This window comes from Coregonus clupeaformis, chromosome 29 (assembly GCF_020615455.1).
Source record: "Coregonus clupeaformis isolate EN_2021a chromosome 29, ASM2061545v1, whole genome shotgun sequence".
NCBI lineage: Eukaryota > Metazoa > Chordata > Actinopteri > Salmoniformes > Salmonidae > Coregonus > Coregonus clupeaformis.
The window spans coordinates 12,732,798-12,746,056 of record NC_059220.1 but is presented as its reverse complement, the minus strand read 5'-3'; the positions used below and the strand labels follow the sequence as shown (position 1 = coordinate 12,746,056).

Sequence of the window (13,259 nt, the reverse complement as noted above, 5' to 3'; positions counted from 1 at the left end):
GTATCAGTGTCACTGGTATACCTCATGGGTTGAGTCCTTAGAGCGGTCTTCAAGCTCTCTATGGTCTTGTTCCTCTCTTCCTCATCCTCCATTTCCAGAGCAATAAGAGTCTTCCTCTGTTGATGAAAACATTGAGAAAACTTGTTAGACGAGAAGACTCAATGACAATGTACTCACTTATCAAACTCAAATTATGTCCCGCAAGGCTCTGTTCTAGGACCATTACGGTTCTCTCTTTGTTCCCAGGCCAGATGAACTTTGACCCCCTGACCTATGATTCACGGTGCTAGGAAGGAACCTGCTCAGTAAACTAGTATCCCTGGCTGTAGACCAACAGCAGGCAGCTCTTATCCCATTATCCCAGCAGCCCACTGCTAGTTCCTTCACGGATACATGACTGGAGTTCATTTCCTCTACAGGGTCTGGCGCAGGCTATACGCTGTATTAACAGTTAGAGGTTAGGGATCCAACCAGAAGCTCTCACCTGCCAGCCCTAGTGCTACTCTAGTGCCCTGGGAAAATGATTATAAAATAGCCCACAGGGTTCCCCCTCCCAGGACTACTGCCTCAGCTCCAGAGGAAGTGTGTGGAGATTTAATACCACACCTCCAGGGTGTGAGAATCCTTTGAGGTAACACAGGTTAACTTCATCAGCTTGTCAAATAGTGCATGTTCAGGTGGACAAGCCTTCTCAGGTCATCATCATTTTCAATACCTTACCAGGTTAAATAAAGGTCATACTAAATAAAGGTATCTTTGACTAATATAATACTGTGAGGGTTTTCATAGTTGTTTACAGATGCAAGACATATCTAGCGTTATAAAAAGACACACACACAGATCCCCCCTCCTATAAAACTAATTGATATTACCCCCCCTAATTTACTCCAATTTCCCAAAGATTTAGCATCAGACCATAAGCTTTTAGAGAGATGCCCGTAGCGGCTAGTGGAACACCCAAATCACATGTCTACAGCATGTCTTCATGGTTGGCTGGTTGTTGTGCATTACAGATTGGGTATTTGATGAGGGGAGAAGGACACTTACAGCAGCCATGGAATTCAACTGGTCGATGTAGAACTCTGGCCAGCTAGTCGCACCTTTGCTCTCTTCTCCCTCCTGAAAACAGACAGACAATGGGTTAGATACAACACACACACACGTTCACACACATACTCACACACACACATACTCACACACACACATACTCAGGCAGACACAGAACTACACACACACCTTCCTCCACCACCACATTCACTCCTACATTTTCCTTGACCATCATATCATCCTGACATCCAAACCCTGTATTGAACAGTACAGTACAAAGCCTGAGAACAGAGCATTCCTCCAAGGCCTAATAACCCCCATATAAACCAACCCACTGGTGTGTAATTGCTGCTGAACTCCTACCAGTGACAATGGAAGCGTGTGAACTGGACTGCCCTCAGTCATTTCCAGCCCAGTCTCCCTTTGAGAACACAACCACACCATATATGTACTCTCAGGCTCTCACCTGGCTCTCTGTCTCACATATACTGTATAAGGTTTCTGTGTAGCCTCAGCTCAGCTCAGCTCAGAGATTCTCATAAATCCCCTGTGTATCACTGGAGAGGAATTAGGCTCAAGTGGTCCATTTTGTCTGAGGTTTTTGGCTGAGCATGAACAGTCTAGAGTGATGTCCAGTACATGCCTTCTCCCTCCTTAGTTATGGGTTCTCAACAGATGGTAGCATTTGCTTTCTATAAAGGTTGATGATCTGAAACAATGCCATCGTACATTCACTGCAATGACCAGGACAAGACATATATCGAGACCAGCCTTCATTACACATGTTCTCTCAAACATTCTTCCACAATCATTTCAAAAGAGAAATTCTTCCAGATGCCATTTTTTCTCCCTGCTGAGGGGTTAGTAACTCAGATTCCCATCCATCCTTATCACATGAGCAATGAGATTATAAGGACGGAACCAGGCTATATTTCAAGCAGCTGAATTCTGGCAGCTGAAGGCAGCTAAATTCAGTGTCCTTGTTCCATTATTGTCCAGTCCACTTGTAATTGAAGCCCCCACAGGTGTGGTTAGGTAATCAGATTGACTGGGCTTCTTAATTTAACTACCCAGCTGATCTATCTCTCCACAGTGGCTTTTCTCACAGGCTTAGTAAAGGTCAACACAATATCCCATTAAAGGGGTCCAGAAAGCAGACACATCCTCTGTGAAAACAAAGGAGCTGGAGCTATCTCTCCCTGATGAGGGGTTAGTAACTCAGATTCCCATCCATCCTCATCACATGAGCAATGAGATTATAAGGATGGAACCAGGCTATATTTCAGGCAGCTGAATTTATTAAATGGTTGAGTAGATCTTCATTCAAAAATAATATACCTTAAGGGTAAGAGAGGGCCTTTCAGCAATCAGTATGCTCCAATCACCAATTCCCTGATGCATGAGGGTCAAGTTGGACAACATGAAGGTCACAGCTGTGTGGTAGCAAGGCGCACATTGATTAGCATCCATCATGAACCACGGAAAGTCCAGTGCAGGACCATAGATACAAGCCAGGGATACACTCACAGATGGAGGCCAAAGAGTGGGTCAGCAGGAATGAGGAGTGGGTCAGCAGGAATGAGGTCAGTAGTTGTGCTGCTATATCTCCCAGTACTTACTGGAAGACTGGTAAGCTGGGGCTCTCTAAGTAGGTCAATAAGACATCACAGAGAACGCTAAAAAGAACCCCACATTCACCCCCTTGGCAGTTGGGGCTGGTAGATTCAGGTAAAGTGGCGGTGAGATCTAGTCTACAATCCAAACTGAATATTGCTTGATTTCACTATTGAGTCACTTCACCGATCAGCAGTAGTGAAACAGAGCAGTTTGGATCCCAGACTAGGTGAGAACCGTGACGTTATTGAGACAAGACGTGTACACTGGACATTAATGTTATGTAATATGACAGGAAGTGAATAAGCTCTACCTTGGCTCGGAGAAACCAACACCTGCTATTGGCTACTGGCCATGCCACTCAGAGCACAACATGGAGAAGACAGCTGCCTACTGGTCGACAGACAGCAGCTGCACTGGCGTTTCTATGGCAGCACAGCAGTACTCTCTCTCTCTCTCTTAACGAGGTCTTACAGGGCAGGACATGCCAGACAACAGAAACCCACCAATTACAGAGCTGTTACAGACCAGGGGGGACCTCACATTCAGCCAAACCCTATCCTTTATGAAGTCAATCCCATGCAATACCTCACTGGATAAAACGTTGTTGTTTAGGTTAGGTCTGTGTGTTAGAGGCATGACATCAGTATGTACTTTAATACGGCATGTCAGCCAGTCTTCTATATTCATAGAATTCACTAGTGAGATTTATGATCTACAGTCGGTCATGATAGATGAGAACGTCCTTCCAGGAAATGTATCCAATCCATTAAAGGGGAACAGCACAACTCCCCAACGATGGGGTTAAGTTCCTATTAGAGCGCTGCAACACCAGCGGAGGGCTTTGATGTGTTGACTAGGCTGAATTGGGGTTAGGGCACGGAGGTGGGGAGTGGAGGGGGACGGGGGGGCTGTGTTGGCCCCATGTTCTGTCTGGCAGCTATTTCACAGAGACTTAGAGGATAGATCTGCTCTCTCTCACTGCCTGACCACTCACACACCCTCTCTCTTACCGTCTCTCTCTCTCTCTATCACACTGCTCTCTCTTTCCATCTCTCCATCCCCCTCTCCCTCTCTCTCCCTCTCGCTCTTCCTGTCACTCTCTCTCACTCACTCTCCCTCCCTCCCTCCCTCTCCCCTCCCTCCCTCTCCCCTCCCCTCCCCTCCCCTCTCTCTCTCTCCCATGCCCTCCCCCTCCCTCTCTCTCCCTCTTCTCTCACTCTCTCGCAGTCCAGCTGCAAAACCAGCTCATTTGTTTCAATCGCAATGAAAATATTTCCCAAACACTAGCAGAGCTCAGCAGACATTGCCTCTAGATACTGTAGATAATGTACACAGAGAGAGAGAGAGATGCACACACACACACACTCTCAGGCATACTCTCTCTCACGCAAACACAGTGCAGACAGAAACAAAACACATTGAGGTTACACGCACACTAACTACTAGTCAAGTGGCCTTAAACGTACCTTCTTCTTGCTGCAGTACATCTGCCATTTCTTCTCAGCTGGCAGGGCGAACATGACTTCCCTGTGTTTCCCTGACAGGTCCAGCTCATCCTGCAGAGAGAGAGAGGAACAGAGTACTGTCTTAGTGGGATATTAGGCACCTCCATGTCTGACACACTTTCATGAACTTGTGGTAAGAGGGACTACCTAATCTTTCCTGATCCATGGAAAACTCGTATTATGCTAATTGTAAGCTGATCCAGTGTTCTTAAGTGATCTTGGCTTTGTGATTTCTCACAAGATTTTGTTTTCGCTTTCAAACTGGTTTCGTGAGTAAGACAGGAAGCGGATTGATCAAGCTAAAGATATGAGAAGATGTGCTGATAATAGAAAGATACATTATGAACTCAAATGCTCCATCTGTGTGTGTCTGCTGTTCCCTGCATCTAAACCAGCCTGCAGCGTCATTGATCCACTGTCTGCTCTCTGTGTCTGTTACCAATCATGACCACTTACAGCCAAACATCCATTGTCCCTGCAATATCAGATTAATATTGACATCCCATAGAATTCCATTGGAAAGATTCCGGACAGGACTGCTGCCAAGTGGGATATCAATTATTACATTAAGAGCGACCCTACAACACCCTATTTCAATGACAACAACCATAATGCATCAGCATTCCTGCCTGAACTGGATCATTCTCAAACGATATGTTTGGGTGCAAATACATCAACTTCATGTGCAAGTTATTATTAACAGCCAGGTCAACTATCTCTCTTCATAACAGCACTGTGATGACTGGAGGAGGTGGAGGAGAGGAGTGAAAAAATTAATGGTTTTGACCAACAGACAGCATGAAATGTGGCTAACATAAAACCAATCTAAACAGAGTAGCAATAGCAGAGCAGATAGTCCAGTGTGAACAACAGGCATACCAGAGAGAAAACGTCACTGCCAGATGCCACATCTCTTCTCCAGGTCTGCCAAGCTACAGGCCTGATCTTATCCAGACGAGCCCTATGGAGTCCCAAGTCAGAGAGACAACTGGCTGGTACATCAACGGACGGAGGGACGGCCGGACGGACAGAATGGAGGACTGAAATAACAGAGATAACTAGAGCGTTTCCTCAATCGTTTAGCTGCCAACCTTTGAAGTAATATAAATAACTTAAAAGAGAAGAACAAACACAGGTCTCACTATGTATCCTGTATTCTTCTTCTTCTTTCAAAGATGGTTGGCAACATCCCCTCGTCTATCAGCGTTTTGGAATATTTTCTTCCGTTTCGTGCTCACTGAACATGGCCCAAGCCATATTTCCCTCGTCCTGAGGCATAGAGCCAGGGTGTTTACCAGACTAGGGTTTAGGCTGACACTGTTTGACATCTCTGTTTTGGCCCATTGTGAGAGGTCCCGTCAGGACACAATGGCTGCAGATGGGTTCTCTGCAGGAGGCCTGTTTGGCCAGTGCCAGGGACGAGTGACTCGGCAGAGCGCGTGCAGCCCTGCGAGGCGAGGGGCCCAACCGTACCACTGGCTGCTCTGCTGGCTGCTCTGCTGGCTGCTGCTGGGGGGGGACAGGCACTGTCACGCGCTGGTGGCCCCTGCCTGCACAGACGCTCACCGGCCCCCTGCTCAATGGAGTCTGCAGATCTAAATGAAGACGGGCTGTATGGTCTCACTCACAGCTGTTAACCCTTTAATGGATAATTAGTGAGAGGAACCAGAATATCACAGAGAGGTTTGGTCACAGAGAGGTTGGGATTATTAGGATGAGGACTAGGAAGAAGCCATTCTCTATCTTTATAGAGGCATGAGCACTGACCCGATTGACCATACAAACAGGACGCCATGGGCCTCTGAGCTTTCTGAACGGTCCTTTATCTGAAATACTGTATGGTTGATGTGCAGAGAGCAGTCTACATGTGTTTTAGTGTACTCAAGCTAGTAGTAAAGCACCTTTATATTGCAGTCAAGAAACATTGATTTGGCTGGAAACAAGCAAACATAGAGTATATCAGAGAACATATAGTATATCAAAAGCGAGCCCCTCCCTCAGTGAGTATTTATGAGTCAATAACACAGCCAGGCCCTGGAAACAGAGTTGAAGTAAAGCAAGTGCAGACCTGGCCGCTTCGCCTTCCAACATGGCAGCCGTCCACGTATCCCTCACATGTGATTAAGCTAGTTAAATACTTCACAGTCCTGAAAGCTTTTGATTAGATTGTAATCATGTAATAAATGAAAGCCAAACGAAAACATTTACGTCCAACGCAATCATTTTGTTTAAAAGTCATTGTCAACAAGAGTGCTTTTTATGGCAAGATCCCTTTACTAGTCATCTACATTTTATTTATAGTGTAGAGCTGAACTAACTACCAACCAGCAGCTCTGTATGGGGGAGAGAGGCAGAGTAGAGAGAGACAGAGAGACAGACAGAGAGACAGATGACAGGAAGACAGACAGAGAGCGAGAGAGAGACGAGAGAGAGACAGAGACAGAGAGACAAGAGAAAGAAAGAGAGAGAGAGAGACAATAGAGAGAGAGCGAGAGAGAGAGACAGAGACAGAGAGACAGAGAGCAAGATTAAGCTTGTCAGCATGGCAGTGGGCCAAGCCCAGTCCAGGAACAGTACGTACCACAAGCTCAGAGAACATGGCATCCAGCTCCTCCTCAGGCGGCATGGGCAGGGATGGCGCCATGGTCTGTAGGGTGAAGTTACTGTCATGGCGGAGGCGGTAGGTGATCTCCGGGTGATCACTCCCTTTAAAACAGCAGAATATATCGGAGAGGCCCCGCCCTGGACGCTTGCGAGGGGCCATGACTTGGCAGTGGCGGGGTCTGGGCCCTTTCTAGGGAACGTTACCGTCTCTCACAACGGCTCCCTATAGAAGGAGACAGGGGGAAACTGTTAGTGGAATACATGGTCGGAGTGGTTTCACCAGGAATATGTCTTCCCCAGGGCGTGGTGTATGTCACTCAAATGTGGGTGGCTGAGTTCCAAAACACAGGCCTAAATGTACTGTTACACAACCAGATCCAACAATGAGTCGAGGTAAAGAGACACAGAGAGTCCCATGTCAATGGGAGAGAGCCATCACTGGATTATTGGCTTCTCTATAGAGAAAACACAGTGAAACACTACAGATAATATGAGAGAGTCTGATTGATTCAGAGAATTAGATAAAAGCATGTTTTTTAACAAGCCAGCCCTTCATCATCATGTGCTTCACATTGTAGGGCTCCTTCCTTTCTCCCTTACTCCTTTTCTAACTGTAGACTAGAAGGTGAAAGAGTATCTGATACTGAGATACACACACACCATGTATGACCTTGTAGAGGTGTCTGTACCCCCATCCAGTATAGCATCACCATATTTGGCCATGTGGATGTGCACAGTTGACCAGGTTCCAGGGGCAGTAGCATAAACCACCCAACACATAAACCGAGAGAGAGAGAGAGAGAGAGAGAGAGAGAGAGAGAGAGAGAGAGAGAGAGAGAGAGAGAGAGAGAGAGAGAGAGAGAGAGAGAGAGAGAGAGAGAGAGAGAGAGAGAGAGAGAGAGAGAGAGAGAGAGAGAGAGAAAGAAAAAAAGAAAGACAGAAAGAGAGACAGAAAAATAGAGAAAAAAAGAGAGAGAGACAGAGAGAGACAGAGCAGAGTTATACCGAGGGGCCTCAGCCTGCTGTATTCCTCTCTGTGACCCTACACAGCAGGACCAGTATTTACAGTGTGAGCTCCAAAAGTATTGGGACAGTGACACATTTGTTGTTGTTTTGACTGTGTACTCCAGCACTTGGGATTTGAAATGATACAATGACTATGAGGTTAAAGTGCAGACAGTCAGATTTAATTAGAGGGTATTTTCATCCATATCGGGTGAACCGTTTAGAAATTACAGCACTTCATTCAGGATTATCCGTATTATCATGGTAGCATCCACATAATGTAGAAGTGTTTAGAAACAAATGACACAATACATTATTTACCATTAATTTCTATTGGGCACCAAATAATCTGAAACACAACCAATACAAACAGTAAATGCAATCCAACAAATCTGTAGAGTCACAAGCTTGATGTAGTCATTGTGTGCTATGAATATGGGACCACATTTTACTACTTTAATACACATATAATTGAATTTGTCCCAATACTTTTGGTCCCCTAAAATCATGGGACTATGTACAAAAAGTGCTGTAATTTATTAACGGTTCACCCGGTATGGATGAAAACACCCTCTAATTAAATCTGACTGTCTGCACTTTAACCTCATAGTCATTGTATCATTTCAAATCCCTAGTGCTGGAGTACACAGTCAAAACAACAACAAATGTGTCACTGTCCCAATACTTTTGGAGCTCACTGTACAGCCTGAACACACACACACACACACACACACACACACACACACACACACACACACACACAGAAACACAGCTTTCTGTGGTGCATGTAAATGTGAGCTGCATTTTAAACAGGTTTAATTGAGGGGCACCTTGAGCCTTAAGAAGTGAGCACCTGCAATATCTTCTGCAAAACACACTTTCACTCAGGGGGTTATTGTATTGTGCGACGTAGTAAGCTTTACACTTAAACTACTACTTTGGTAACAGGCTTGAAACATGCTGATAGATCATAGTGACCAGTAAACTACAGTGGCTTGACTATTCGATATAGAAGTAGGTATAGGCTTCAATTCATCACATCCTTCATCTACTGTCCCTTCTAGTCATTTTCTTCATCCTGCATCCCACTACCTCACTGGAAATATACTTCCTCATACAGTAACGATACTGTCTCATAAAAGGTTAAATGTCTTCAAACAGTGTGCTGGCTGCTTCTATCCCCCTCTCTATCTCTCTGGCCTGCCAGACGGTGAGTCTGAGCAGAAGCAAAGTGATTTCTATAATCCAGACTGGGCTAGTCAAAACAAATTGCAGGATGTTAGTCTTTGAAGAGGGAGAGATTCTAATGTTGTGAGAGTAAATCATGTGACTCATATCTGTGAGCTTTCATTAAGCAGGAGCCAGAGACTCAACTCCCGCTGTTTCTGCTGAGAGAGAGAAGAGAGAAGAAGAGAGAAAGAAAGAGACAGAGAGAGAGAGGAGGGAGAGAGAGAGGATGGAGAGAGAGAGAGAGAGAGAAAGAAAGAAAGAAAGAAAGAGAAAGAGAGAGAGAGAAAGAGAAAAAAGAGAGAGAAAGAAAGAGAGAGAGAACATCTGAATGAAAGGAGAAAAGCAAAATAAAATAATATCACCTCAGCATTTTGCTTAAACCGAAATGTTACATGAATATTAACTTAATAGTAATAATCTATGAGGTTTCTGGGTTTCAGGGCTGGAAATTGCTTACTTTTTCTTTCTGTTTTCTACAAGGGAGGCTAACTAATTTTCCATTTTCTAACTGTAAATATGTTGTGCTCCTGATAACTGCCGGAGAGCAAACATATTTACGCCTGTGACACTGTCAAACTAACTGAGGGGTGAAAAATATGCAAAATCCAATTCCGAAATCACAAGATAAGTATCATTCAGGTCTCAAATCAAATACAAATACCATGGGCCCTTGTCAAAAGTAGTGCACTATATAGGAAATAGGGTGCCATTTCAGACGCACCCCAGGGTTGGCCCAAAAGCCAATCTAACAACCGCAGGAGAGGAAAATGAAACTCAGCCATCTGTGGTAGCAGACGGTGCAGCCCCCAGTCGGGTTAGGGTCAGACAGCGGGCAGTACTTTGTTTGGGGTTCATGCACAAAAATCTCACAGTGAATAATTTACACAAAGTTAGATGAGAGGGTCTTCCCTTGCTCTCGGTGTTTCTCCTGGGAGAGGTCGATGCACACACAAGGCCACAGCGAGAGAGATCAGCTTCCCAAACACCCAAGCAAGCACTACTCTGACGTTCCACAAAGCGCTAAGCAAACAATATCATTCAACCTCTTCAGTTGCTATAAAGGGTTTTTCTTGAACTAAGGATGTGTGGGTGTTTAGGCAGTCTAAATCCTGTGGATGTTTAGGCAGGTTAAATCCTGTGGGTGTTTAGGCAGGCTAAATCATGTGATTGTGGAACACACAGATCCCATACAATCCACAACATTGAAGTCTTGGAGTATTAGAGAACAACTTGACCACTTTGTTAGAGTAGTATGGATGTACAAATGAGAACAGACCAAACAAGAATGGAAACATAAATGACCACTCTTTGCACCAGGCACATCCACTTTATGTTGTATATTTCCTTTTATAAACTGGGTGATTCAAGCCCTGAATGCTGATTGGCTGACAGCCGTGGTATATCAGACCGTATACCACGGGTATGACCAAGCATTTCTCTTTACTTCTCTAATTACGTTGGTAACCAGTTTATAATAGCAATAAGGCACCTCTGGGGTTTGTGGTATATGACCAATATACTACGGCTAAGGGCTGTATCCAGGCACTCCGTGTTGCGTCGTGCATAAGAACAGCCCTTAGCAGTGGTATATTGGCCATATACCACACCCCCTTGGGCCTTATTGCTTAAGTATAGGCTGGTACTGTATGATACTGTATGATATGATATGTATGATATTTCCTCCTTTAATTGTGTCATCACTGAATTAACAGCTTAAGAACTCGTCTCCCGAGTGGCGCAGTGGTCTAAGGCACTGCATCGCAGTGCTAGCTGTGCCACTAGAGATCCTGGTTCGAATCCAGGCTCTGTCGTAGCCGGCCGTGACCGGGAGACCCATGGGGCTCTGGATAAGAGCGTCTGCTAAATGACTAAAATGTAAAATGTAAGAAGGCAGGGTGGTTTGAACATGATGGCAATAAAGACAATGGCTGGCAAAGTAAAAACTAACACAAACCGTCTAGAGTAGGGCTATCCAACCCTGTTCCTGGAGAGCTATCCTCCTGAAGGTTTTCACTTTTAAACCCTGTTCCTGGAGAGTGACCCAGTTGTAGGTTTTCAATCCAACCCTGTTCCTGGAGAGCAACCCTCCTGTAGGTTTTCAATCCAACCCTGTTCCTGGAGAGCAACCCTCCTGTAGGTTTTCAATCCAACCCTGTTGCTGGAGAGCAACCCTCCTGTAGTTTTTCAATCCAACCCTGTTGCTGGAGAGCAACCCTCCTGTAGGTTTTCAATCCAACCCTGTTGCTGGAGAGCAACCCTCCTGTAGGTTTTCAATCCAACCCTGTTGCTGGAGAGCAACCCTCCTGTAGGTCTTCAATCCAACCCTGTTGCTGGAGAGCAACCCTCCTGTAGATTTTCAAGACACACACAGGTCAGCGATACTGTCTGAAGCAACAGACAGGGTGTTTTTCCTCTCCTTTCTCTTTCTTCTTCCCCCTCTTTTTTCCTTGCTTTTATCAAAGACTAAGAACAAAGAGGCAGACTGGGGATGTTTAATATCTCCCATTTCAAAGAGCAGCTTGCAATAATCAGGATGCTGTTAGCAATACTAACTGATCCTCTTCCGTTTATTATCTCGTTCTCATCCTTTAGTCGTGACATGACAGAGGGAATATACCATACATACATACACTGTACATACATACACATACTGTACATACATATACTGTACATACATATACTGTACATACATATTAGGGGTGTAACGATTCGTTTTAACAACGATTCGATTTGTATCACGATTCGTGGTTGTCGATACGATTCAAGGACGATATTGGTTCATTTAGAACGATACGATCCGAAACGATTCAGTGACTTGAAATCGATTCAGTAACCTTTTAGCCAAAAATTCAACCAGTGTGACTGAAATAAATACATGGATACTGGACAGTGCAGGTGAAGTTTCCTAGCTTCCTGTTTCTTGTAAGGACCGCAATGGTGGCTTGATAATTTCTCACTCGTCGGCTTCTCCTCTGTCGTCCGCCATGCTATGTTTTGTTGTCTTTGCGCCTTTGCGCTGCTGCTGGCGCGGGGCGATGACGTCACGGATAGGCAGACTGAGTCGAGTAATGTTTAAAGCCTTTATCATTAAAAGTGCTAAGAAAAAACATCCATATAAAGTCTGACGTGCTTAAATCCAATGGGTTATTTCCTAGTATCGATACAATCGATTTATTACATTTTAAAACGATGTTAGATTGATATATGTTGTCCAAAAGGCCAACTCGCCGAGCACAGATCGATGTAGTTGGATCATAGGAATATAAATCGATACATCGATGTAGTAGATGGATCGTTACACCCCTAATACATATACTGTAATAATAATAATAATAATAATAATATGCCATTTAGCAGACGCTTTTATCCAAAGCGACTTACAGTCATGCGTGCATACATTTTTGTGTATGGGTGGTCCCGGGGATCGAACCCACTACCTTGGCGTTACAAGCGCCGTGCTCTACCAGCTGAGCTACAGAGGACCACAATGTACCATGTACATACATGGTACATACACGGTAGGCCCCACGGTAGGCCCCGTGTAGCTCAGTTGGTAGAGCATGGCGCTTGCAACGCCAGGGTTGTGGGTTCGATCCCCGGGACCACCCATACACAAAAATGTATGCACGCATGACTGTAAGTCGCTTTGGATAAAAGCGTCTGCTAAATGGCATATTATTATTATTATTATTACAGTATATGTATTAGGGGTGTAACGATCCATCTACTACATCGATGTATCGATTTATATTCCTATGATCCAACTACATCGATCTGTGCTCGGCGAGTTGGCCTTTTGGACAACATATATCAATCTAACATCGTTTTTTTTTTTTTTATGTATGTATGCACTCACTAACTGTAAGTCGCTCTGGATAAGAGTGTCTGCTAAATGACTAAAATGTAAAAATACATATACTGTACATACAAAAGAGGCACTCAGAGAGCATTCTGGGGAGAGTGAGATTTTCAAGAGTGGGAGGTAAAGCCTGTATGTATGCATGCTGAGCTTTACATTAATTCCCTTTACCCATGATGCACTACTTTTTAATTCCCCCCCCCCCCCCACCCCCTCCTCTAGCACACACAGTACATTACACACTCATAATCCCCATGTCACATATCAACAAAAACATGCCGATCCATCAACATGTGGTGTGCCTCCCTCCCACCGAGACACTGAGACACTGAGTCTCAGAGCCACACCTGTTCTGATTGTTGTACCAAGGTGAGTCAGCAGGAGAAAACAGG

General features: G+C 44.8%; 1 protein-coding gene across 5 annotated transcripts in view; it reads right to left on the bottom strand.

Annotated features, from left to right (window-relative positions):
- Positions 1 to 13,259, bottom strand: part of daam1a (dishevelled associated activator of morphogenesis 1a) — a 69,384-nt gene that overhangs the window by 29,484 nt on the left and 26,641 nt on the right. For all 5 annotated transcript variants that reach the window (XM_041854836.1, XM_041854838.1, XM_041854834.1 and 2 more), the window contains 4 exons: positions 6,751 to 6,996; positions 4,131 to 4,220; positions 1,048 to 1,119; positions 22 to 116 (listed from right to left, as the gene is read on the bottom strand). In XM_041854836.1, coding sequence (XP_041710770.1) covers positions 22 to 116; positions 1,048 to 1,119; positions 4,131 to 4,220; positions 6,751 to 6,933 — 440 coding nt within the window. In that variant the 5' untranslated portion in view covers positions 6,934 to 6,996. The remainder of the gene's footprint in view (positions 1 to 21; positions 117 to 1,047; positions 1,120 to 4,130; positions 4,221 to 6,750; positions 6,997 to 13,259) is intronic.